General features: G+C 38.1%; 1 protein-coding gene across 10 annotated transcripts in view; it reads right to left on the bottom strand.

Annotated features, from left to right (window-relative positions):
• Window positions 1-27,570, bottom strand: part of PDE4D (phosphodiesterase 4D) — a 1,859,629-nt gene that overhangs the window by 61,392 nt on the left and 1,770,667 nt on the right. For 8 of the 10 annotated variants that reach the window (XM_027863631.1, XM_027863632.1, XM_027863633.1 and 5 more), the window contains one exon: window positions 10,575-10,687. In XM_027863631.1, coding sequence (XP_027719432.1) covers window positions 10,575-10,687 — 113 coding nt within the window. Of the gene's footprint in view, window positions 1-10,574; window positions 10,688-10,773; window positions 11,264-24,327; window positions 24,373-27,570 lie in introns of those variants that run through there. The other 2 variants (XM_027863641.1, XM_027863640.1) reach the window with 2 other exon arrangements.

Here is a 27,570-nt window from a genome sequence, read left to right as displayed (position 1 = left end):
TTCTAATGGGGAAGACAATACATATGAAAGTGTAGCTGCAGAGAAGATGGAAAGAACCAGCTGACTCTACTGGAGTGAAAGCCATGCAGACGGTACCACATCTTCTTTAGAAAATCTCAGAAAAGGTTTAACTCTAGATAGGGTGATAGAAAATTGAATGGGATCCAGAAATTAATTATGTGCATCGGACTGATAATCTTTCTTTAATCTTTTGAAGTCTCCACACAAAAATTTCCTATAATGGCCACTGTGAACAGGACTCTACTTTCCAGTACTCCCTTGTGGGTATTAATACTGCTTCAATAGAAATGCTATTTATTTTTTGTAAGTTTCTTTTCTAAACAGCTGTTTAATGGCAACTGTCTGAAATTAGTTTCTTTGCTGATTCTCTAGGATTTTCTAAGTAAATCATCATGTCCTCAGCAAACAGGGTAGTTTTGTTTTCTCTTATCTTTATGTTTAATTTCTTTCTCTTCTCTTATTACTATTGATATCATTTCCAGGATTATTTCAAATAACAATAACGAAAGGGGCTTCCTTTCTTTAATTCTGCATTTATTGGGAAAGCTTCTAGTGTTTCCACATTGATAGAAAGCTAGCTCTCCCACAATAGATCGCACAACCTATTCTACTCTCTTAACCACTCCTCCCCCTCCACCTACTTCTTCAATCTAAGTAGAGAATTCCCCTTCCTCCTCTGTTGGTAGCTCCCTTAATTTCTCTGCTATCTACTTTAATATTTCTTTGCATCTTAATAAAACTTATTCCTTCCTCCCTATCTCTGAGAAAGTGTCAAGGCTAAGTTTGAAGTTGTGCTCCCCCTCAATCATTCTTTTAAAAAGTCTTACACCTTCCTTTATTTTTTTCTCTTTACTGTATTCTTCCTCTATAAATTTATATTTGTTTCCTTCATCCTTAACCAATTACATTTCTATCAACACTAGTACCTTCCTTGAAATACTGTCCATATTTCTCTTTCTTTTCACCACTAAACTTCCAAGAAGGATCTGTATTCCCTGATTTTACTTCTTCATACCTCACTATTTTTTTAATTAAACCTTTGATTTCATTGGTGAAGGATCTCCCAATGAGGAATTCTGTCTATCAATGCATATGGGTACTTATTCTGCAAGTTATAGAAGTAGAGAGTTGCCTGGGGCAACATAGCAAAGTAATGGTGGCCTAAATGGAAAGAGAACTAGCTGCTGAGTAAGGAAAACATGGATTCAAGTTTCTCCTCCGGCATATTGGCTGCATGATTCTGAGCAAATCAATCATTTAATCTCTCAGTGCCAAGTTAATTCTCTAAGATCTACTACTTGAAATGTGGCTTCTGCTTTTACCATTCAACTAAAACTATTCTCTAGGTTATCAATAAATTCTTAATTGCCAAATCTAAAGATTCTTTTCAATCCTCTAAGATATATCAGTAATATCTGACAATAGTAATTGTGTTAATTTCATTCTTAAAACTTTCTCCTCAACTGGTTTTCATTATATTCCACTATCCTAAATGGACTCCTTACCTTTTCAAACTTTGAATTCTATCTCCTTAGCAGATCCTATGTACCTCTTCATTCCTTGAGTCTCTTCTTGCTTCCCTACAAGCACAAGACTTTCTTTTCCAGCTATTATACAACTCTATTGGGATATCAGCTCTGCAGTATCTCAAACTCCTATATTCAAAACTAACCTTTAAAAAAAATTCACCTGTTTCCCTGCCCCAAACCAGTTCCTCCTCTGGATTTTCCTATGTCCATTCATGATGTCACTCAGGCTTAACTTTTCCCTAGAATGCATTTTTTTTGTTCAATAAGATTATGAAAGTTTTTCTTGTGTTTTTCACTAAAGTTCAAAATGTGCCTGTGCCCATGTCACCCACACCATAGCTAACTAGCCAATAGGTCTACTACTGAATGTTTATCTACAGACTAAAGTAAGTCCCTAAAGTTTAAAAGCAATGGACTGGGAATTAGAATAATCCCACTTCTGACATCATCACACTATGTTACATCATACTATATTAGACAAGTCACTTTCCTCCTTTGGATCTCAGTTTCTTCATCTGTAAAATAAATGATTTGGACCAGATGAAAAGAAAGAAGGGAAAAAGTATTTATTAAGTGCCAAGCACTTTACAAAGATCTCATTTCATCCTCACAACATCTCTGGGAAGTAGGTGCTATTATTATCCACATTTTACAGTAGAGAAAACTGAGGCAAATAGACATTAAGTGATTAGCCCAGGGTCACCCAACTAGTAATCTAAGGATGGATTTGAACTCTGGTCCTCCTGACTTCAGGACCAGCACTCTATTCACTGTGCTATCTGGCTGCTGATAATAGGATGATGGGATCAAGAGCTAGAAACGTCCAGATGATCTCTTAAGGTTCCTCTCTAGTTCCAACAGACTATGATTTTTAGGTTGTAGAATCACATCCTCCTATTACTGGTATCTCATTTTGGAGGATAATAATGATTTTGAAAGTGAAATATTAGTACACTTTAGAACCCAGACCATTATCAATTCTTCCAAATAATCTGACAGAAACCAACAATCATAAATGAAAATTATGGCACAATTCCTTGATTTTTGTGTCCTTGTGACAAAATGTAAGCTACAATATTACCTCCAAAAAACACCTAGAGGACTAATAAATTCATCAAATGATCTAATGACTGTTCATTTTCCCACTAATTTCACAGAATTTCACTGATTTAGAGTTGGAAAGAACCTCAAAGCTCACTCAGTCCAATTCCCTCATTTTATAGATGAGGAAATTGAAATCTAGAGAGCTGAAATGGGAAAAAAAAGTTGGGTTTTGAACCAAGGTCCTTCTGCCTCCAAATTAAGGTCTTTTTTCCAGTATATCCAATGGCATCTGGCTTTTGGCTGACTATGATGAGTGAGGAAAATTTCAGTTTTTGAGAACAGGCTTTTTCTCTGCTGAAGAGTTAGCCATATTCACTGTTGACATAGAAAGAAAGATGCAGAGTGGCAAAAATAAAAACTTTCCAACTACATCTTTTAGTAAGAACAATTTTGCTGCTTATCACCTCGAGAAAGCCTAAATTATTGCCTTAATAAAGATTTGCTTTTTTTTCTCCTTTTGACAAACTGTTATTCCAGAAGAAGAAAAATCTTATTCTTGCATTGCAATCAGCATCAAACAACATATAGACTTTTTGATAAAAACGACTGTGGACATTTATAGTTCCTGCTAACTCTAAACTAGACTGAAGCTACTGCTATTATTAATGGCTCATTGGCAAAGCCCTCATTACTCTTAAAAACATGGATCCCACAACCAAAGTAGCAACAATGAAAAGCAGCATGATTTTTTAAGGCTAGCATCAAAGTAGCCAGGGAGAGAAGTGAGGAAGAAATTAGCATACCAACTAATAATCTAATTCAATTTATTTCATATTGAATGCATTAGAAATTTTTGTTTCTTACCAAAAACAAGACCAAGATATGCTTTTTTTTTCTGGAGAATGAAAGCAGCTCCCATTTTTTATATTTGTAACTTCTCTGTCAAAACTGGCATGAATTCTGAAACAAAGGGCTCAACCATCTCTGTATTTCCTAGAAAGATTGGGGAATAAGTAGGAGTCAATTAAATGATCACATCCACTGGCCAACTGTGATGCCGCTGCCAGCTATTATATAAGTAATGCCTTCGTATCATAAGCCACAGAGATCTGCAGATTCAACCAACAGCTCTTTGCTGATGAAAAGTAGCTTTCAGATCCTGTATGTTGCATAATAGAGCTGAAAGTTATGGTTTTAACAGATTCCTTCTTCAGCATATCATGTCCAGCATATCATTTAATTTGAAGTAATAGCTAAAATCGAAGGGACTGACATTTAAATCCTTTAAAATTGGATGAAAGTATTATCCATCCTCTTCTCTAATTGGAAACAGGTTAATTTAATCCATCACTACATTAGAGGAAAGGATGCTATTTTATCTTGGCCTAGCCTTGTACTTTGGAAAAATGTAATAAAAAAAGGAGATAGCTATTAAACTAAGGCATATCGTCCTTAACCAAAGCATACCGCTCTTAACCAAAAAAGCACTGCTGTCCAAAGGGGGTCCTATTTCCCTATGATTACCAAGTTTATACTAAAGTATAGAGACACTATTAATTCAAAAATGGATGCAATCTCCCTAATAATGTTCAATCAGCTCTCTGAATCATGAAATTAAATACTTCAATTACAATCTGTGATATGAAAGCTCAAGGTTACCAACTCCTGAAGGTGCAGCTAAGTTCATGACAATACAGCCAATGGAAGGACTTTTTTCTTCAGTTTCAATAAAGAAAAATCAGGAGCTTTAACATTCAGATATACAATATTGTTTCCATAGTAAATCACTGTCTAATAATTGGCATTTTTATTTAAATTTGAAGAAAAGAAAGAAAAGATAAAAGCATTCTTAGGCTTTTAAAAACAATGATTATTAGACCTGGTTATGTCAATCCAGGGTAGTTTGCAGATATCCCAAAGAGTATTACTAAATTCTAAAACAAACAAAAAAGCCCTTATTAAAATGTAATTCTTTCAATTTGTTATGTTTTTAAAGCAAATAATCAAACATCACCTTGAGTAAAAGTATCAACACCCTTTCATCAAACAATGGATATTACTCTTGAAAAGGCTGGGAATCACTAGTACACATTCTCAAGAAGAAAAAAAAACAAATGTTCTCTTTAGGCAAGTTTATTGGTTGATTCACTCTCCAGAACCTACAGCCAGGGAAGTATAATTATTTCCTGAGGGAGGGAGGAGAGAGTACAACCATTCTAGTTGAAATTTCACTGTGATGTAGACACATGTAGGGAATCCCCAAACCTGCCCTAAAAAGCTTATTCATAATCCCTTTCCAGAAAGAAAGCTCTAATGTATACTATGCAATGCTTATTACAAAACGGCAGGGGGAGCACATAGCAACTATACACTGGGAAAAACTAGAAGTATCAACTACTGGAAATACAAACAGTGGTGGATTGTTTGTTTAAAAAAAAAAAAAAGAAAAGAAACCCCCCCCCCCCCAAAAAAAACCCTTTTATAAATAAGGTATAGCCACATTTGCGACGCTACCTCTAAGTGGTTAATATCTCTGAAACTCAGGAACAAAAGGGAATGTTTTGTGCATGTCTCTTTGTAAAGGATGTCTGAAATCCTAACTTCAAAACCACCTTTTAACTTGCAGTATGCTAAACTTGTTTATGGCTTTACTCAGTCTATAAATTGCTCTAAAACAGAATTGAGACCAGGAAAAAAATTCATTATGAGGGTAGCCTGCTGCTTTTCAGGACTCCAAGTGACCTCACTTTCATAATCAATAGGTAGTGCACCATCACAAATATCTTTGATGGCCCAAGCCAAGTGTGTTCCAGGTTACTGGAGGGTGAAGTTTATATTGGTCTAAGAACATTCATCTATGCTTTATACATACTTAGTTCCGCCGAACAAAATTCCATCCATCCACTTCAATTTATTTTTAATAGGAAAGGAAAATAACTCTTTTGGGAATTAGCTGGTCTTCTAATATACGATTCATCATAATCTTTCTAGTACCTGCTTCCAAGAATCCAGACTCACCTCTACATTTAATATGAGGCTTAAGGCAAGACGGACAATTACCAGGTAGTGAATTTTTTTTCTAGCTACAACAACTCAAGAAAACAAATAGGGCACCAAGGAGTTGCAATGTCCGGGGAGTACTCACCCCAACAAAATCATGAATCATTGACACAGGAAAGGACAACACTATTATGTTTGTTTGAAAGAGCAAGCCAAATCCAAGATTGCAAAAGAAATTGCACAGACAGATGGAGAAAAGCAACAAAGGGAGGAGAGAAAGGACACTTTACTCTCTACTAAAAATCTACGCTGATGCTTTCTTGTGGCACGCAGGTGACTCTCCTTTCTCAAAGACTATAGACGAGTACAAGCTTTGGCAGGTTCTAACAAGCTGGAAAGGAGTCAAGGACAAGCTGATGACAGACTCCAAGAACTGGCCTAGCTAAGTCTAGAGACGCAAAAATCACTGCAAGTCTGGATCCTTACCAGGCCATAAATCCTTTCCAGCTATAGCAACTCACGAAGACCTACTAAGGTTGCAGTTTGCATTGGTGCAATGAATGAGCCACACTTGGAGACCCCTGAGATCCTGGAGTAACTTGAGGATCAGAGGACTACAGACCTAGACCAGAGGACATGGAAGTTAACAAGGGCAACTCTCTCATTTTATAGATGGGAAAAATGAGGCTCAGGGAAGTTAGGTGACTTGTCCAAGGTTACACAAGATTCAAGGACTCTATTTCAGCTTTAAGGTAAAATGATGGAAAATGAATTAATCTAAAATTCTCTTTGCTGGTTATTTGAGCACTATCAACTAAGAAAAAAAGACTACGACATCAATTCGGAATAATTTGTGTAACTATAGACATGGTCATTGTTGAAATTCCACTTAATATTTTGACAATGAGTGTGTCTACTTTACACAAATAAAGATGACAAATGTCAAGATTATTTAAGCATTTGGGCAGCTAGGTGGTGAAGCCGATAGAGAACCGGGCCTGGAGTCAGGAAGACCTGAGTTCAAATCCAGGCTCAGACACTTACTAGCTGTGTGACCCTGTGAAAAGTCACTTAACCTTTTTTGCCTCAGTTTCCTCATCTGTAAAATGAGCTGGAGAAGGAAATGCAAACCAGTCCAGTATCTTTGCCATGAAAACCCCAAAAGGGTCATGAAGAGTCAGACGCAATTGAACAACAATAACAAATTTAGGCATTTATTACTCTACAGTTTCAAAATATGAAATTCAAAAGTTCAAAGCAGCAGTCAAGATATGCAAAAAATCCATATTTCTTAGTTAACACAGGTCTCCTATTAATCTACATCTGAACTCAAAACAGCTTTTCTAAGCTTGGTCAGAAGGCAAATTTGTACAAATTATCTCTGGCAAATTAAATGTGTTTATAGGCTTAAATGTGGTGTATGTAATTGTTCAAATGGAATTAGATCTGGAATCTTTTGCCCCGTTTTGCTTTGGTAGTTTTGCCCACACAGCCAATGCTGAGGGGAGGGTGGGACTAGGGAGAGGTAGAAGGTATGCAAGTTAGGAGAGGAGAAGGAAATCAGTTAACTTCCCTGTCTCAATTTTTCTAACTACATTTATTTATTTATTTGTTTGTTTATTTATATATGTATTTGGGGGGGGTGTTGGTGAGGTAATCATGGTTAAGTGACTTGTCCAGGGTCACACCTCTAGTAAGCATCTGAGGCCCTAACTACCTTTATTGACATAAGGCTAAGAAACAATTCATTATTGCTTCTAAATCACAGTATGAAAAACTGCTAATTAGTGTGGTTCTCCTTTAATATGTTTTTTAGGCACAAATGATACTATTCTTAATAAAACTATTTTACAAGTATTTTATTGTAAATAATTAACCCTTCCCCCTCCCCAAGTCTAAAGTACAACTCCATTTCCATATTTAATATTTTTGATCTACTACCAACCAAACTGTTTATTAATCAAGCATAATAGGCTCTTATTATAGCTCTTATATGTAGTTCCATATATATGGAATATCGGAATGGTTCTTTTTTCTTATATATTTTCATATATTAAGAGAAAATAAAAACTCTCAAAAGCACATGAAATAGATATAAGAAAATTTAATGCCTTCCAAAAACACAAATGTAGAAAATCTGGAAACAAAAATTCTTTAATATATATATATGTATATATATATATATATATATACACACACACATATATTCATACAAGATATATGCAATAGGCTGTCTAAACAAGAAATAGATAGTTTCAAACCTTTTCATATTTGATAGCATCAAACAAAACAGGCTGATTTGGCACTCAAATGCTGTATAAATTTTTCATTTCAGGTTTAAGGTAAGGCATCGCTCTTGCTAACTTTCATATAAGTTGTGCCAACTCAATTTACTTCTTGGGTTACATGTTTTATTTGTACCCTAGTTTTTCAAGTATGTTTATTTTTTACTTCAATACACATAATGAAAGGATTAGCATCCTTTAAGAGAGCCACATAAAACCAAATGAGCTTTTTGTAGTCATATACATAATACTTAAGAAATTTAAAAGCCAAGTTTAATCAGGAGCATTAGCTTGGGATGACTACAGTAGAAAATCAATATATAAAATAAAATCAAACTTAAAATAGAGATGGACCAACCAGAATTATTTAAAGTTGACCTTTTGTTCACAAGACAAAGTTCTCTCAATTTCAAGGCCCAAGACACCTTAACTTACTATATAAGAGCATCCTATCCACTCTATCTGAGGCTAGTTTCCACAAAACAAATCTAGTTTCAAATCCAAAACAGTGACTTTTCTTGGGCATTAATTTGAAGGGCTACTCCTGTTTTATCTGTTGGCTTTAAAAGAGTGAAAGATTTTCAAATAAATAAAACCTAACAAGCCTCCCTTTCCATCTACCAACTGCCAAATCAAATGACAGCTTACAACATTTACAGTATTAGCAGTGATAGGACTTTTAAAATGCATATTAGCGTCATCCTGACAAAGTCACAGGATTAATGCTATGGATTTTCAATGAAGGGCCATCTGTCCAATCAGTTTCCTTTTGCTTAAACAGTAAATGAATGACTATTTTGAAAAATGAAAGAGGAACATTAGAGCATTCCCTAAATATCTCCTAATAACCCTTAAGACCTAGATTTTCTGTTATAGGACATAGCATAAAGAAGGGGTGACAAATAAATGAAAACAGGAAAACCTCAATGGTGCTGCATGGAATTAAACCTGATCATTTGGACAAGGAATAGAAAATAATGCCATGGTCATGGGAAGGATGGATTAATTTTGATGGTGAATTTAGAAATGGTGGTCAAAGTTTAAAAGACTAAAGGTTTTCAAAACACTGTCCTACGCAGATACATATTTGAGGGAAACCTGAGTATAAAGAATATACCAGAAAGACCACTTAAATTTACTGATGGAGTAGCAATATTACCTGAAGAACAATATGCTACGAGCAAAGAAAAAAATGTTACAAGATAAAAATCAAGTAGCTGCCAGGTTATGGTAATAAATAAAGTATTGGGGAGGTGGAGGGGGGATGAAAGAAAAGATGAGAGAGGGAAAAAGAGAATACTTACATGGGTTCATAGAAACTATGATATAAAAAAATGAAATAGCAAATTTCTTTTCTTTTCTTTTTCCTTTTTCTTGTTAGGCAATGGGGTTAAGTGACTTGCCTAGGGTCACACAGCTAGTAAGTGTTATGTGTCTGAGGCTGGATTTGAACTCAGGTCCTCCTGAATCCAGGGCCGGTGCTCTATCCACTGAGCAACCTAGCTGCCCCGAAATAGTAAATTTCCTTACTTTACAACCAGGTCAAAATTAGTTGAAACTTCTTTACAGGGTAACTATGCTTTATTAAATCCTTAAAGTAAGAACTTACACATCAAATTTCCAAATAATGACTAGTGCTTATTGGCTGAATCCTTTAACCATCTGCAGACAACATGTGCATACCTCCTTTGCCTTTTTCCTCAGCCAAATATTCACAAAGGACAGGACATAAAAGCAACTCTGGCCTCTTACAACCAAAGACCAAAATGTGAACCTAGGTTTCTTACCAGTCTGTCATAAGCTTGCCTATAATGGGTTACTTCACAACCATAACTCCATTAACAAACATGGTTTTAAGGGCATACAATCATCCACTGCATGTGGCCCAAAAACCTAGTCAAAGACATCATTATTACTAAATAATCCAAGAAATTAAATTTTATTTTGTGCTGAAACTGAAAAAGCTATGATAAAGCTTTCTAAATTTCTGTTTGTACCAAGATGATTACTTGATTCCTTATGGCCAGACCATATGTTCTTATGACCAAGGTTCTGTCTCATTGTGTACACTAATAAATAAATGTGGACTATTCCCCTACTACTACCCCCCCCCCCCAGTTTCTGCCAACCATTCTCAGCAGTTTGTTCAGGAATTTGCCATTTTTTTCCTTGGAAAAATAAGACAGTCTAAGTTAATTCAATGAATGACTCAAAAAAGGTTTTGCAGAAGGAGAGAAGAAATTCAGGCACCAATAGTCACAGAGAATGACAAAAATCCCTTTACATATCAAACTTTATATTTATGGGCCAAATGACGGCCTTGGCCCAAGTAGCAGAAGGCAACTGTTACTTAGAGACAATAAAACAGGCCATCCAATGAGACCTGAGGATGATGTAATTAAACGATATCAAAAAAGCCTTTGCAAAATGATTTAACTTAACAGACTGATTGAAGGGGGAAAGGGGAAGGGGGGAAAGAAGAGAGGGTGATCTCAGGAAACTCTCCAAGGGAGTTGAACTACTCCTAAAAGGACACACACATTTTAGCCCCGCACAGATGCAAAAGGCTGGGTGGGAGGGAACATTTTAACCTGTGTGAACACGAACAGGAATAATGGAGAGGGGAAAGGATGCAGGAATCCTAGCCACTTTTCGTGATCCCAAAGGTTAGCAGAACCAGAGGGTTATCCCTTACCTTGTTTGAGGCCATTTCACTGACGGAATGCCTGGTCTGCAGGGTCTCTAGCTGGTCCAGGCACCAGTCCAGCTCCTCCAGGGTCTCGCTGGCCAGTTTCTGGTAAGCCTCCTCTGTGAAGAGATAGGGAAAGGGGTACTCAGTTCTGAAGCGCTTCACGGGGCTACCAGCCATCTCCAAAGGGGCCATCCTGCCATACCCAGCCATGCTCGGATGCCCAGTGCCCACACATGAGTGCTGCTCCTTCATATTGTTAAGCCAGGCACCGGGGGAAGAGAAGACGCTCTGCTGGGGAGGCAAACAGCCTCTCGGAGGGAACACCAAAGTCTCTCCAGCTTGGCACCCTCCAAGTTTAGGTCCAGAGAGGGCTTGAAACTCCAGCAAATAGTTTTTATTTTGTTGGTTTAGTTCGGTTGGGTCTGGTCAGGGTTTCTCTCTGAATGCCTTTTAGATGGTGTTGGGGACACCAAGTCTCAGTCATTTAAACCCAATTTGAGAGTACGGGGCCGGATGGGAGGTGCTCGGGTGCCGTTTTGCTGCTAGGGCTGTTTGTCCTCTGTCTTTCAGAAACTTGCGTCTTTGTACCCATAACTAATCTCTGCTCCCTCTCCTCCTCCTCCTCTTGAAAGAGGTCTGGGCGATGCAGACAATTTTCCCTAGACTGGAGACCGACTATACCTCCCCTTTTCCTCTCCAACTATCCCCCCTCCCCCCTCCCTTCTCCTCCTCCTCCTCTCTAAACCCCCCCCCCCGCCCGCCTTAGCGACTTCAGGGAGGCACTTTCAAGCAGAAATGAATCAGCTGCTGCCGTGTGTAAGCGGCCACCACGTTTCCTGTTTTCTTTCTCAACTCCTCCTTGCAGCAGCGGCTGCGGCTGCCTGAGCTGCTGCCGCTTTCCCTGAAAGCTGCCCCGTCCCCTCTCCTGCTGACCCTACCAGCCCTGCCCCATGCCTTCGTACTACATCACCCCTCTACCCAAAGGAAAGGAATGATGGGGGAAGTCAGAATTGCAAGATATTCCTCTTCTGTCCTCCGGGTTCCTTTCTGTTTGGGTCTCAGTCTCAAATAGAAAGTGTCTCTATGGGGCATATCCTAACAGTGGCTGCAAGCAGAGCATCCTAGCTGAGTCTGTAACCTCCCTAGGCATCCTTTGAACCAAGACAGAAAGGGACTCTGTGTGTGTGTGTGTGTGTGTGTGTGTGTGTGTGTGTGTGTGTGTGTTGGGGCGAGGAGGAAAACCCGGCGTGGAACCAACAGTAGCCTTTGCCAGTTGCCACCTCAAAGCTGAATCGGACAGGCGCGAGCAGAAACACGCGCACAGGCACATAGACACGCGCACTAGCATGACTCCTGCCTGGAAAGGGCACGAGACAAAAAAGCACCTGCTCCAGGAAGGCACCCGGCGTGCTCCGATGATAATTCTCTGTCTGTCTGCTTATGTCGTCTCACTCCCTCTCTCTGTCCCCCCCCATCTCTCTCTCCTTACCTTGTTCATCATCCTCTCCCTCTCTCCTCCTTCTCCCCTGCCTCCTCTTTCTTTCTCCCTTCTCCCTTCTCTACTCCATTTCACCCCAGCTAGAAAAAGTCCATAATTTCTCCTTTTCTAGTACTGCTACTTCAGAGTGCTCAGAAGCTTCACAAACAATATTTGAGATCTGTGCCACCTTGGATCTTCGGTTCTAGGCGCCCCAGTTTGCTTGTTTTTTGGAGCGACTGTTCCCAGTACCTCTCCATGCTGCAAGGATGTTCTGGGATAAATGGTTTCTTTCCTAGATAAACCTTCCCAGGGAACCCTAAGATCCTTAAACAGCAAAGAGAATCTACTCCATTTCGGAGTCTCAATGCCTTGAATGTCCTCCAAGCATTTGTACTTTATATATGCATATATCATAAACATATATTCATACATGTGAGCACTGCATATCAATACATAGGCTTCTGATGAGACACAGAAAATTTTGAACTTTTCCACCTAGTCTCTCCCCACCCCTTTTCCACCTGATCCTATACCAAACAGATTTTAAAAGAAAAATAGAAATGCTGAAGTATTTACTATCACTGCCATTCATAGAATAACCATAAACATAACAGAATGAGGAAAAAGAAAGAAAATGTATCAAAGCCATATTGCAGCTTATTTTCTTACCATTTTTAGAGGCTGATCCTAAGGAAAAGAAAGGGGGTGTATGTATCCTTTCCTCCCAGAAACTGATCAACTGCAGGAAAACCTGACTACATTAGCAGTGGGTGAGCAAACCCATTCAAGGAAAATAAACCCAAATTCCCAAGGTGAAGATTCTGTTTCATTGAACTTTTTATTCTCACTTAGAAAGCATCAGTTGAAAAGGCCTCATATGACTTTTGTGGCATACCTTTTCTTCCTCCCTCAAATTAGGCTACTAGAGTAGAAGCAATTATAGAACTTAATTTTTTAGACTCTGGAAATAAACAGTCAGTGGCACATTAAGGAAAAGATCTTATGCAAATGAATCTCAGAATCCTGGGACCTTGATACTGCCTTATATGTTAAGAAATATTTTAAAAGTAATTCTAACACTAAGACACAGCACTGACTGCTTTTCCCTGGGGGTACCCTAGAGGAGAGGAGAAGCAGTCAGTCGTTGCAGAAGCAGCATTGATCTTGAAAGGTTAGGAGATGGTGATTCTAATGCTGGTCTAATACTGACTCTGCCACTTACCAAGTACATGACAAAGTTTGAATTATCTCACCTTTGTCAGCCTCAGTTTACTGATGAGGCGATTGACATACAACTTTATAAAGAGGTAATATGATTCTGGGGGTGTATATTGAAATGTCATTTATCAGAAAAAAGAAATCTGCTAAAATTACTTAAATTAATATCAGACGGAAGGTAGGGGATTTTAAAAGAAAAAATCCACCTGTTTACAGTTTACTTAGGGGTACTTAGTAAACTGGTGATTAATTGGATTCAATTCAGCAAACAGTTATGCTTTAAAATCCAAACATCTAAGGCTGTCCTTGCATTCAGGAAGGCCTGGTTCAAATCCTCACCCTAACGTATGTAGCTGGGTGACCTGTAAGCAAATCACTTAAACTATCAGCGTCCATGGGAGATTTTCTAAGTGTAAATTATATGGGAGCTACTTTGTTGGAGAGATCTTCCACATAAGGACTTCTCCACAAGAACAAAATTACAGATCGCAACCCTCTTACTCTGATAGCAAAAAAATACAAAGCACCATGCTTAATGGATTGGGGGAGGGGAGGAGGGGAGGGATAGGAGCCTCCTATTGTCCAGGCTGGAAGTATAGGGGACATTTAAGGACTATTACCTCCACTGATCAGTGGAAGCTTTGAGCTGCTCCTGTTTCCCTCTTGGACTAGTTTACCCCTTACCATATTGATTCCAGACACAGTATAGACACCCTATTCAGTTTATCCAACTAGAGCTCAGAATTGCCCTGCTCAAGCAATCCACCAGTCACAGCCTTTCTCCAGTAGCAGGGATGATAGGTGTGTGCCACCACTCTTGGCTTGCTAAATAGGTTATTAAACTCAACCTTCAGTGTCTAGAATGCATTCACTTAGCGTATGTCTAATGTCTAAACCAGGAGCTCTTAACTTTTTGTAGTCATGGACCCCTTTGCAATCTGATAGAGCCTATGGACTCTATCTCAGAATAATGTTTTTAAATATATAAAATGAAATATATAGGATTACGAAAGAAAACAAAAAAAATACAGTCTGTAGCCAGGAAGGCAGTGACCACCTGCAATCTAGCAGTGGGGCTAATAATTACAATAATTTTGAAGTGACTGTAAATGATATTTCAAAATATCTATAATGTGATATGAAAACATGCCATTTCTACTTTTGACAGTCACAGGTACTGCTAATACCATGATGGTTTCTTGCCAACATTCATAATTGAAGGAAATTCAAAATTTTAGTTAGAGGTTAATGAAAATAAAGAAATAACTTTTTTCCCCATCTAAGACCACAGAGCCTGTGAAATCTATCCACAGAAACCTGAAGGGATCTGTGGACCCCAGGTTAATAAATCCTGTTCTGCAACATGACTAATGTGGAAATATGTTTAATATGATGGTACATGTATGGCCTATATCAGATTGCTTGCCTTCTTGGGGAGGGAGGAGGGGAGGGAAGGAGAAAATAAACTCAGAACTCAAAATCTTATAAAAGTGAATGTTGAAAACTATATTTACATGCACTTGGAAAAAATAAAATACTATTAAGCGAGGGGAAAAAAATAAGTCCTACACTACTTCAATAGCACTCAAAGGTGGATCTCCAGACCAATCTCTCCCACTCTACAACTGGCCAGGATTTAGGTATGGGGAAGTGATAATCGACGTCATCCAGAGAGTTCATACTTCTGGACCACATCAACTCACGTGGAACTGCCAGCAACCAATCACACACTGCATTTCAAGGCTTCCAGAAAATGAAAAGTAGCAGCCTTACTCACAAAAGAAAAAAAAATGAGAACTTAATGGAATGATGCCCAACATACAATACTAACATATTAATTTTTACATGGGAAAAACTAATACAGAAGGATTTTCAAGTTAATGCTCTAGTATACTAATAATATATAATTGTCCTTAGGAGGGCCAGGGAAGCTAGGTGGTGAAGTAGATAGAGTGCCCAACCTGTAGTCATGAAGATTCATCTTCCTGAGTTCAAATCCAGCCTCAGAGACTTACTAGCTGTGTGATCCTGGGAAAATCACTTAACCCTGTTTGCCTCAGTTTCCTCATCTGTAAAATGAGCTGGAGAAGGAAATGACAAACCACTCCAGTATCTTTGTCAAGAAAGCCCCAGATGTGGTCATGAAGAGTCCATCATAACTGAAACTACTGAACAATAACAAAAACATAAATTTCTGGACAAAACAGGTATTTTTATTTTATGTTATCTCAATTTTACTCTCATATTGAGAAACCATCATGGTAATAACAATTAGCATTTTAATGTAATTGTATATATGTATATAGTACTTGCTGAGACATATATACATACCTTTATGTATATACGCATATACATATGCATATGTATGTGTTATAATACACATATACATGTGTATGTTCACATATATACATATTTGCATGTGTATATGTGCACACATATACACAGGCATATACACACACGGAGAAGGGGAAAAGAAGAGGGGAGGAAGAAGCCTGGATAAAAGATTGGCTTTAGAGTTCAGACCTACTTCTGAATCATAATAACGATATGCCTACAGGCAAGGTATTCAAGTGCTCATTGTTCCATTGCCTATCTCCACAGTGAAAGAAATTCCCACAATGGGACTTCATTCATGAAATCACAAATCTAGACTACGATATATAGATATAGATAGATAGAGATGGATAGATACGTGTGTTTGTCTGTGTACCAGTCTGCTTCACACATTTTTTTTTTTAATTGTAACAGCAAGGAAGAAAAGAGAATGAGTTGCTTGAGTTCAGGAACAATGCTTCATTTCTATCTTAGTATCCACAATGTGTGCCATAAAACCAATGCTTAATAAGTGCTTGTTGATTGGGATAAGCCTGGATCCAGGACTATATTCATCTAAGGAATGTCCTGATGAGTAAACTCCCTCTACAAATGCAGGTAGACATTTTCTCTGTAATCTACAGTCTTAGAGAGTTTCCTAGAGCACTGAGAAATTAAATGATCTGTGCAGGGGACACATAGTCAGTATGTATCATAGAAAGGAAGTGAATTCAGATCATAGCTCCAAAGCCACTTCTCCATCACACTACTTTCACAAAGAGACAGCATTTAACGATAGAGCAAGGAAGCAATTTGCCTTTGATGTTGTTAACCTACAGACCAATCACTTCGCATATTATATTAGCTTGTCAATAAGCAGAATGCTGATGCCAAGTATCCTACAAAACTTTCAGAGTTCCCTCCCAGTCCTGACTTCTCAGAGGATATCACTGAACTTTACTAAACCACCAGCAGTATTAACTCTAAAATTCTTAGGATTATAATAAGCACATTTAGACAATGTCAAGTGTCCTATATCATCATAATGAGTCATAGTCATTCTACTACAGACAAAAATTATGAGATTTATTTTTGGATTTTACAGAACACTTCTCCACCACCATTAATAAGCCAGAGAATCCAAATATTGTCTCTGGAATGAGGCTCAGAGAGTCATTGCTTAGAAAGTGTCTGCGAAAACCCTTCTATAAGTGCCCCAAAGATTTGTCAAACAGTAGGTATTGAGGAGACAATTACCAGGAACTAAAACATGACAAACTATAGCGAATGCAGGATGGGAGCTCTGGAGGGTCCCACTCACAATGGGTTACATTTGGCAAGTGCCCTTCTAATCATACTTGTAGGTTTTTCTCCAAAGCACCAGGGTACTACATAGCAACCCATAGGACTGCTTAGTGATCTTATGAACAAGCAGCCTTTAAGTTCTCTGAAATTTGGATTCCCCCCCACATCTTGATGATCTGAAGGGTTCTCTTGACATACTGCCTGAAACAGTGCCAAGGCTATCACTAAAAGATGACAAGGCTGCAGCCTCCTTTTGAAAAGAAAAAAAAAAGAGCCTCCAGTTAGCAGGGAGGTGGAGGTAATATATCCTTGTGAAATGTTTGTCAAACTGTTCTGCCTATTCTGTTTGGAGACTAGGTATATTTATGTCGACCAACTTGGTGCCAGGATTCTTTAATTAGGTGCACTTAACAAGATGAATGTGAGTGCTGGGATGCTTCTCTGCCTCGACTCCAAGAATTCAAGTTCAGTAACAGCTTGTACTACTTCTACCTACCTACCTAAGTCTCAATGGCATGGACATTTTCCCTTGTTCAGAGTATGGGGCTAGATGGAAAGAAAATCAACTATTGGCAAATTATTATTGGCAACTTATTCTACATTACTATACAAAAGCATGAACTCTCCTATCAGTGAAGGCCATGTTTTAAAACTACTGCAGAAAGTCTGAATGACTGCTAGAACCAGAAAAATACCATCTGCCTGATAAGGTTATCTTTTCTTTGTTTATTAACTTTCACCAAATATTTTCTAAGGTTAAGCAATGACAGATTCCTATACCAAATTTTCTGACTCCAGCTTGTCTCATCCTTCCTTCCCATTAAACATCTACTCTAGGGAGGAAATGAAAAAAGTTTTTAAATGTTGGTAGGACTGAAGGAAAAGAAATTGTATTTGACCATGGCTTGGTCCTCAGAGAACTCACTTCAGTAGAAGTCTGATGGCACAAGTAGCTTATTTCTAACTTTTTACTGGCTTTTAAGATATTCCTATATACATGTTTATCTGATGGGAAATACATGAAGGCATTGGCTTTACTTTCAGAGAGCATATGTAACAGGTTTAAGCAGAGCTTGCCAGTGGCAAGTTACTGTCTAATTTCTAGGTATATTTCTGGCATCAAGTCCTTGTTTTGAAGTACTTAAAAATCTCCTAAAAATGTAAAATTGCCTTTGGTACTTCTAAACTTCCAAATGATGCATATCTTTTTTTTTTCTGCAAAAGTTTTTAGTTTTTTATCTATCTATCTATCTATCTCTCTCTCTCTCTCTCTCTCTCTATCTATTTATTTATTTTGCCTCCTTACAATCTAAAAATAATTCTTCTGGGATTGCTTGATGCCCCTGGTAGAATTTTATTAAATACTTAATTTAATAAACACTGATATCCTCTGATGACCTGTAGGTCAATTTGTCACTAAGATAAAATTTCAGTAAGGTTTGACTGTCTAAGTTGTATAATGATTGCTTTGCTGAAGATTATTCTTATCTTAAACAGCTAGCATTTGAATCATAAAGAGGTGGCAATATAATTCTTTAATTAAGTACCCACAGAAGGCTTGGCATAAAGCATTACCCAAGGGCTGACTGCCTCTTGTAATCTGAGGAGGCTGGGAAGATTCCTCAATGCCAAATATCTCTCCCAACCTGTCAGTCACCTAAATTTCACCATTAGTGATTCATTGCTTTGGGTGTCTAAAGTTTTTCATCTTGGAGAGTCCCTGGTTAAGATGCAAATACCCCTAGGGGGTAATATCTTAGTATAATGTGTAAATAGGTTGGGGAGGAGCAGAGAAAGTGAAATAACACAGCTGAGAGAGGAAGGAGATATATAGAGGCAGTTAGGGATCTCTGAAAGGCAATACGGGTTCAATTTCACCTATATATTTTGTTCTGAGTGTTCAGTGCTATGCAGAATTTGCAAAGGGCATAAATAATCCATCTTCTTTCTGTATTAAACAGTTTCCATTTGACATCTATCTTATTTACAGTTGCAACTGACAGTGATTTCTTTTGAATAAGACAATGAATTGGGAGGGCAGCTCCTATCTTGGAGCCATATCACCAGCCGATGACCAACAGTGTGGCCTAAGAGGTTTCTTAGTCCTCTCCAGGACTTTGTTTACAAAGAATTTGAGAGGATTGCCAACAAAGAGGGCTGTGTCTGGAAATTTCACTTCATTAAAACAAAATCAAACATTTTACATAGCAAAGGCAAAGTGCTAGTGGTGGGGGATGGGGGGGTTTGGGGGGAGAAGGATAGTGAAACCACAGCCAGTTATTATGATACTGTTGTCTTCTGTCCTATAGAAAACTGCTTTGAGGTGTGAGACTTCGGGGCATTTTTTTGTCTCATAATTCCAATTTCGAGTTATAAAAGCATCTGGGTAATGCACACAATAATGCACCAATAAAATAAAGGGGTTGTAATAGGGTATGGGGTTCTTAATGGTTTTGTTTGTTTGTTAGTTTGTTTGTTTGGTCTCACGGACCTCTTTGGAAATTTGGTGAAGCATACAGTTCCTTTCTCAGAAGAATGTTTTTAAATTCATAAAATAAGATGCATAGGATTACAAAGGCAACCAATTATATTGAAAGTTATCTATCTATCTATCTATCTATCTATCTATCTATCTATCTATCTATCTATCTGTCTATCTATCTACCTATCTACCTACAAATTCATGGACCCCAGATTAAGATCCCTTGCAGGATATGATTTCTAAAATCTATTCTGACACTTTCTGACTTCTATTAACAAAGTGAACTCCTGAAAGGCAATGACTGTCTTTTGCCTTTCTTTCTATTCCTAGCACCTAGCACAATGCCCTGCACACAGTAGGCACTTAATAAACGCAAAGTGACTTGACTTGACTCATTGTTCATGGGGTTGATTGAAATGGATCCCAACTGAGGAGAACATTTTAACAGCAATTTTGTAAGGATGATCAACTGGGAAAGACTTAGCTACTCTGATAAAGATAGTAATCTGAAATAATTCCAAAGAATCCATGATGAAAAATGCTATCAACCTCCAGAAGGAGAACTGATGAACTCTGAAAGCAGATTGAAGCATACTTTTTAAACTTTCTTCATTTTTCTCCTTTTTTGTCTGTGTTTTCTTTTGCAACCTGGCTAATATAAAAATATGTTTTGCATGACTTCACATGTATAATTGATATCAAATTGCTTGCCTTCTCAAGGAGGGAGGAGGGAAAGGAACGAGGGAAAGAATTTGAAACTCAAAATAAAAAATATGAATGTTAAATTTGTAACACATAATTGAGAAATATTTAACAAAATAAATAAATATATTGAAAAAAAATTAAACTGATCCTGATTTCTCCTCTCTCTCAACTCATTCCTTCAAGACCCAGTTTAATTGCTACTTCTTCTAGGAAGCCTACCTTTATTATCCTAAGCTTATCAGCCAGAAATGATCTCTCCCTCCTTCCCATAGCACTTTGTACCGCTTATTCCATTTTCATATTCTGTCCAATATTTTGGATATTTGTGTAAAGAATTTATCTTCCTGAAATTAAAGCCATCTATAGTCATATAAAAAAATGCTCTAAATCACTACTGATTAGAGAAATGCAAATCAAAACAACTCTGAGGTACCACATCACACCATCAGCTTGGTCAAGATGACAAAACAAGAAAATTGGTCAAGATGACAAAACAAGAAAATGACAAATGTTGGAGAAGATGTGGGAAAATTGAAACACTAATGCATTGTTGGTGGAGTTGTGAAATGATCCAACCATTCTGGAGAGCAATTTGGAACTATGCCCAAAGGGCTGTAAAAATGTGCATACCCTTTGACCCAGCAATAGCACTTCTAGGGCTATATCCCAGAGAGATCATACAAATGGGAAAAGGACCCACATGTACAAAGATATTTATAGCAGCTCTTTTTGTGGTGGCAAAGAATTGGAAACTGAGAGGATACCCATCAGTTGGGGAATGGCTGAACAAGTTGTGGTATATGACTGTAATGGAATACTATCGTGATACAAGAAATGATGAATAGGCTGACTTCAGAAAAACCTGGAAAGACTTGTATGGTCTGATGCTGAGTGAAATAAACAGAACTAAGAGAATGTTGTACACAATAATAGCCATGTTGTGCAATGACTAATATTGATAAACTTAACCCTTCCCAGCAATACAAGGATCTAAGAAATCTCCAAAGACCTCATGATGGAAAATGCTATCCACATCCGAGGAAAGAACTATGGGGTTTGAATGCAGATTGAAACATACTACTTGCTATTTTTTTTCTTCTGTTGAGTTTTGTTTCTTCTTCTCTGGTGGTTCCTCCTATTGGTTCTAATTCTTACTTACAACATCACTAATGTGAAAATATGTTTAATAGCAATGTATATGTATAGCCTATATTAGATTGTGTGCCATCTTGGGGACAGTGGTGGGGAGGGATGGGGAGAAAAATTTTAGACTCAAAAGCATATGGAAGAGATTGTTGATAAATCAAAATTAATTAATTTAAAAAGCAAAAAATAAATAAAAAATGAAATTGGCACTTTCCACTTAAAAAACAAAAAAAAAAATTTATCTTCCCTACTGGGCTAAAAGATATGCATCTTATTTGTTATATGTCCAAAGCTCACAGAATAGAACTAGGACATAAAAACCATTTCATCAGTATTTGTTCAAAGAATAGATGGATTGTTCTTGATTGACCTTGATCAAATCATCTGGCAGGGATGTTACAGAAGGGAATTCCTGCATTGAGAAGGAGCTAGAAGACTTTTAAAGTTTCTCTAACACAAAATTCTGTGATTCTACATCATATGCATTCAGTGTCTGTTTTCCTATTTGTTAAATGGGGAAGTTGTGGTGAATAATAAAATTAATAAATGTAAGTTTTTTAGACAGGTCATAAGCCCTCTCACTTTAACTTCCCAAATCCAACCCCATATATGCCCCTTGGCATTGTAAATTTGAACACTTCCTCTCTGTTTTCATGATTACTATACAACTCATCTCCATATTGTATCGTACTCAAAAGCTATACAATAACCAATGAGTTGGTCCCCTTTAGTTTCAGTTTCTTCTTCCAATTCAACCCATTTTGTTGTTCAATCATTTTTTAGTCCTGTCTGACTCTTTGTGACCGCATTTGGAGTTTTCTTGGCAAAGATACTGGAATGGTTTGTCATTTCCTTCTCCAGCTCATTTTCTAGATGAGGAACTTGAGGCAAACAGGGTTAAGCGACTTGCCCAGGGTCCCCCAGCTAGTAAGTATATGAGGCCAGCTTTGAACTCTGATCTTTGTGACTCCAGGTTGGGCACTCTATTCACTGTGCCACCTGAAAACAATTACACTGCAATGAATGAAATGTGTCCTTCATTGACGTAGGCAATTGATCGCTTTGATCCACGGTTTATCAAAAACCCTACGTTCCCAGGTGGTAATGCTCAGAGAACTTTTGGAAGGGAGTCTTTTTGAGCAGAACATGTCTTCAGCCTTGGCTCAGTAAATGGGTGGTTCAGTTATTTTATAGGAATTTAAATATGGGTTTAAAAACTTAAATGAGCTTCCAAAGGGAGTCATAGGATCAGCACTTTAGAGCTGGAAGGGGCCTTGTAATCCAACCCCCTCATTTTATAGATGGAGAAAACTGAAGCCCAGAGACACAAAGGCAATAAATAAGCAGCAGAGTGAAAAAATGATGCCAGATTCTCTAACTCCAAAACCAACACTCCTGCTACTATAATCAGTGATTCTGACACCCCTTTCTGTTCTGTTCTATGATTAGCTTCTTCAAAAATATAGCATTAATTGTGTGTGTGTGTGGGGGGGGGTTAATAAAGGTCCTTATATCACTCTATTTACTTTTTAATTCTCATTACTCTTGCTTTAACATATTCAAGCACATTAGAAACTAGTGGCCTATTTGCCAACCTCTATTTTTTAACATGTGTTTGCATTTCTCAACAAATCTACATTAGAAGGTATCTAAAATGCACCCTTTTTTCTGGGGTGTTTGTCCATTTGCAGTCTAAGTACAGAAAACTACATTTCTGGGTTTGCAAAACAACTTCTTGGCAGATGAGGAACCAGGCAGCAATGCACTTACCCAAAGGAATGCATGTAACAATTTATCAGCCTGACAGAAGTTGACAGTCAAGTCGACTTCGGAATTCTTTAGAAAGAATTTACTGCCGTATTCCACTCCTCTCTCAACTCACCGATGCTGGGCAGGTGTGAGACTAGAATCTAGGAGGTGGAAAGGAACTTGGGAAGTCACAGCCACCCCTAAATCACCCAACATGCTTCTCTTTTCTTGATCTTAAGCTACTTCGTCTTAATCGTCTTCACATACATTGTATGGTTCAACAAAACTGACCTTCTTGCTGTCCCTCCCATGTGACTTTTCATCTCCATCTCCACCTCTGTACATACACCCACAGGTATTCCTTCCTCACTTCCATCTCTTAGAATTCCTAGCCTCTTTCAAAAAGCTACCTCCTATAGGAGTTCTTTCCTGACCCCCAAAGCAACTATTCCTTTCCCCTATCCCTCTTCTGGAAAATTACCTTGTAATTATATTTTTAATATACTTCTATGTGTGCATGTTCTCTCCCTCCCCTTGCAGCATGTTAGTGGCTGTATTTTTATTTTTTGCCTACTGCCTCCCAGTATCTGGTACTGAGAGGTGCTTAATAAATGTTTATTAATTGACTGAATCATTCTAATTCCAAGTCGAATGCCTTTTCCTAAGTTTAGATCTGAGGGAATTGACTCAAACGTATCACACTCAGAGGCCTCTGGCTTGAGCTAATTCCCCAGATCCATAGATCTTGAGGAGCAATGTGGTGAGAAATGAAGGCACAGCCCTCTCTGTCTCAAGATCCCCAGTGATGGACTGGAATGTACGGAGCAGCTTGGGAGGGGGTTAAGATTGAAGTCAGAGCCTGCAGGTTCCCTGATCTTTGTCATCTTAACTCACTTTTGAATATATCTAGAATCTATCAGGGCAAACTACCTGTGGGTGACAACCTTCCCTAAACTTAAAAAAAAAATCGGGATTTTGAACCTATTAGGGGCTATCTTCCTAGTAGGGGCTAGCTATTAAGTGTTAGAACTGAAATTTGAATGCTTAAAGCCTGTCTGTAGCTTGTAGAAATCTCCATTATCTGAGTCCCCAACAATCTTTTCAACTTCATTTCTTATTGTTACCCAACATCTGTCCCTTATCTGGATAGTGCATAGAGTTTTATGTGTTGATTAGTCTCCAGAGCAGGAAACCACATGTGGCCTTGAGGCTGCAGGTTCCATCTTTCTGTTCCAGAGTATCTCTTCCAGATCTCCTGATTCTCAGTAGCTTACTTCTACTTTCACTATGCATTCTGTAAACCCCATAGCACTAAGTACATGTATTAATATTAATAATATTAATGCCATGTTGCTTACCTCCCTTAAAGGAATGAGTTGCATGTCTTTTGTCGGGAGGGGTGGCAAGATCCCTTCCAGTTTCGTCTTGTGATGCCATTTTACCCACTATGCAGTAGATAAAAATCAATGAATGAATAAAGGAAAATACATACATCTTACCTATAAGAAATAGCTCTACCTAACCCAAGCATAATTTGTTGTCTAGAAGAAAGCTGATAATCAAATAAAGCCAAATATATAAAAAGATAACTTTTGATTCCTTGTCAAGTGTTGTTCATGTTTTGTTTTATTTCACTTTCTGGTAAAAGCCTAGCAATCTTTTTTTTTTTTAAGGAGAAAGACCTTCTCTTTCAGTCAGATATGTAAATTTGTGTTAATGAAAAAGACAATATAATTACTACGGGTTTCTGTGGACTCTAAAATTCATTCAACGCAAGCTCATGTTTCTATAACTTCCTCAGAGTGCCACGACAAGGCTGCTCTGTGCTTTAGGCAAGGTTTAAACATTGTGTTTCCCTACTCCCTAGATTTGAAAATTTGGTTTGCCCTCCCATCCCCCTACTGTACTGCCCAAAGGTTTGATCCCTGGCTTTAACAGATGGAACCTGACTTAGCATAAAATAAGTACATAGGCACTATGGAAAACATAATTTTATGACCCTACCATACAATATTTGTAAAGATAATATTTTAAAGTCTCCCTCACTGTGATCACTGTGTTGTGCCCAAAGTGTCTGCTTACTCTGTGCCAATCTCCACTTCTCACTCTGCTCCTATACTTAATTTTACTGAAATCTGTTAAAAACTGTCAACATGCCCATTTGAAATCTTTTATCCAATTCCATTTGGTTTAGAAATGACAGGTTGAACCATAAATCACACTTAAAATATCTCTTTGTGCCTGATAGTAATATCCTCGGTTTAATGAAAATCAGTCAAGTCTTTCCCAAGTTACCATGGAACACACATTCTCATGTAAAATGCCACGTGGTAGAGGTTTAAACCAAGTCCTCACTTCAAACAGTCAATTAACTTGTAGGAGCAAACTGTTCTCTAAGGTGCTGACAACTCTGAACTGCCTGCAATGGCTGAGTGCTAGTCCATTACACCTCTTTCTATATAAACAAAGAGAGTGAAAATTGGGGGTTTGAATGAAGGTGGTAATTGATGCAAATCTTATTAAGTCACAGTGCTAATTAAATTCTCAAACAACAAAAGGCTATGCTTTTTCCTTCTTTTGCCATAGTACACAGGGATATATTTTTGTGATAGAGAGAAAAAGAAAGAAATGTCATATACCATTTGAAGCTCATGTTTAACTTAAACTAGGCAGGAACTTAAACATAGAGATCTTGGGGTGATAGTTTTGACGGGCCAGCTCTGGAAATTACATCACATTCTGCAACAAATCACCATGAACCACCAGGGAAAAGTACAAGTAAAGGCAATCAATATATAGACATTTATTAAGAGCCTATCACAGGGGTGGGGAACCTGTGGCCTCGAGGCCACATGTGGCCCTCTAGGCCCTCAAGTCCAGCCCTTTAACTGAATCCACAAGTGTAGTCCTTTGACAGAATCCAGATTTCACCTGGCCTATCATGTGCCAGGCACCATGCTAAGTGCTGGAAGTCATTCATGAAGCTCCAGTTTTCAGAAAATGTTTCATGAAATAGGTTTTGCACAACTGTCTCCATGTTTTCCCACATGTGGAAATAAGATCCCCAAGGGCAAGAATTTTTATTTATAGATGCTGATGAGAGCAATGCATAAGCATTAAAGGTGATAAAGGCATTAGAAATAATCACTATGATCATCAGTCATCACCCATCTAACTGCCTGTCCATCCATCATGTTCCTTGGAGTATCTGTCCTTGTAAAGACCCTCCTATCTTACAGGTGAGAAAAGGTGTACTTAAAAAAAAAAAAGATTCCTAGGTTCTTACCAGGCTAGCAAAACAAAAAACAAAATTTAAAGAACATTTGACTGAAAATCAGAAGGTAAAGTTTGTATAACCAATTTCACCAAAACTTACAGAATTTGTCTTAATCAAATAAAAGTAAGCTCCATTTAACAAAGATTTATTAGATCCAAGGCTAATATGCAAGGCACTGTAATTTCTTGTGGGGGAAAAGAATATACAATTCCTCAGAACACTTTTAAGTAAGGAAATGACTGATTCAGAGACAGCCTGAAGGAGGGTGAGTGAGAGGGGCGTTCAAGACCGACTTTAGGAAGAAGAAGCCACAGAGCCGAGTTTCACTGAAGAATGAAAATGGGAAGAATTAGGATTGGGAATACATTCTAAGCATAAGGAGGTGGTATGTGTGGATTAGGAAGATTATTTTGGAGGCTGTATGTATGATAGATTAAAACACAAGGAATCCATTTTGGAAAACCTCACAATAGTCTGAGCAAAAAGAAATAAAACCTTGAGTTAAGCTGGTGATGGTGGGCACAGATAGGGTGTGTGGAATGTGAGAAAAACTGGCCACTCTTCTCAATTCCTCTTTTCTCCCCAAATATATGGGACTGTTTATTGTTCATCTTAAGTAGACAGATTCCCAGCGAGGATTTGAGGAGCTGTGGTCTATTCACAAACACTTTCCTTAGTGGCTTAAAATTCCCATTGTTTAAATTAGTTATAAATTCTAAAACAAAACAGGGAGCATTTCCCCTCCAGGAAATCAAAATTAAAATGGACATAATGTTTACTCTCATCAGCCCATGAGATACTGAAAGGAGGATGAAAAGTCAAAATATGAAATAGTCTATCATTGCCATTATGAAAACATGATGAAAACTGAAGTATAAAATAGCTGTGATTAACCGTTCGTAGCCATCTCCTCCCCAACTGCAGGCCCTAGGGACAGAATGAATCCCAGGTAACTTTTAAATTATGAAGGCCAAAGACTTAAGGAAAAAGTCAATATGGCTTGCCTTCCAGTTGTTACATAGAGAGAGCCATGGAACCAGAGCCTATGATTCATTCCTTCCTTTACCATTGGGTTGCTGCATTTTGTCTCTCTATCCCCAGCACCTAACACAGTGCTTTGTACAGGTGCCTGATTAATGCTTGTTACTGTTGTTCAAGACACCATGCTGGGAGACCTCAATACAGTGGAATGCACTCTTTTGCCCCTCTGAAAGGCTGCTGGAGTTACAATGCTCTCTGCAGGGGCTCTGGAAGCAGAGCTGTAAAGCTGGTCTCTCCTAAGTGCCTCGCCTACTTTCAGAGACCTCCCCTTGCAAACTCCTAA

Source organism: Vombatus ursinus, unplaced genomic scaffold, assembly GCF_900497805.2.
Source record: "Vombatus ursinus unplaced genomic scaffold, bare-nosed wombat genome assembly UNPS02014772.1, whole genome shotgun sequence".
Classification (NCBI taxonomy): domain Eukaryota; kingdom Metazoa; phylum Chordata; class Mammalia; order Diprotodontia; family Vombatidae; genus Vombatus; species Vombatus ursinus.
The sequence above is the reverse complement of the archived record's forward strand: the minus strand, read 5'-3'. Positions and strand labels throughout refer to the sequence as shown.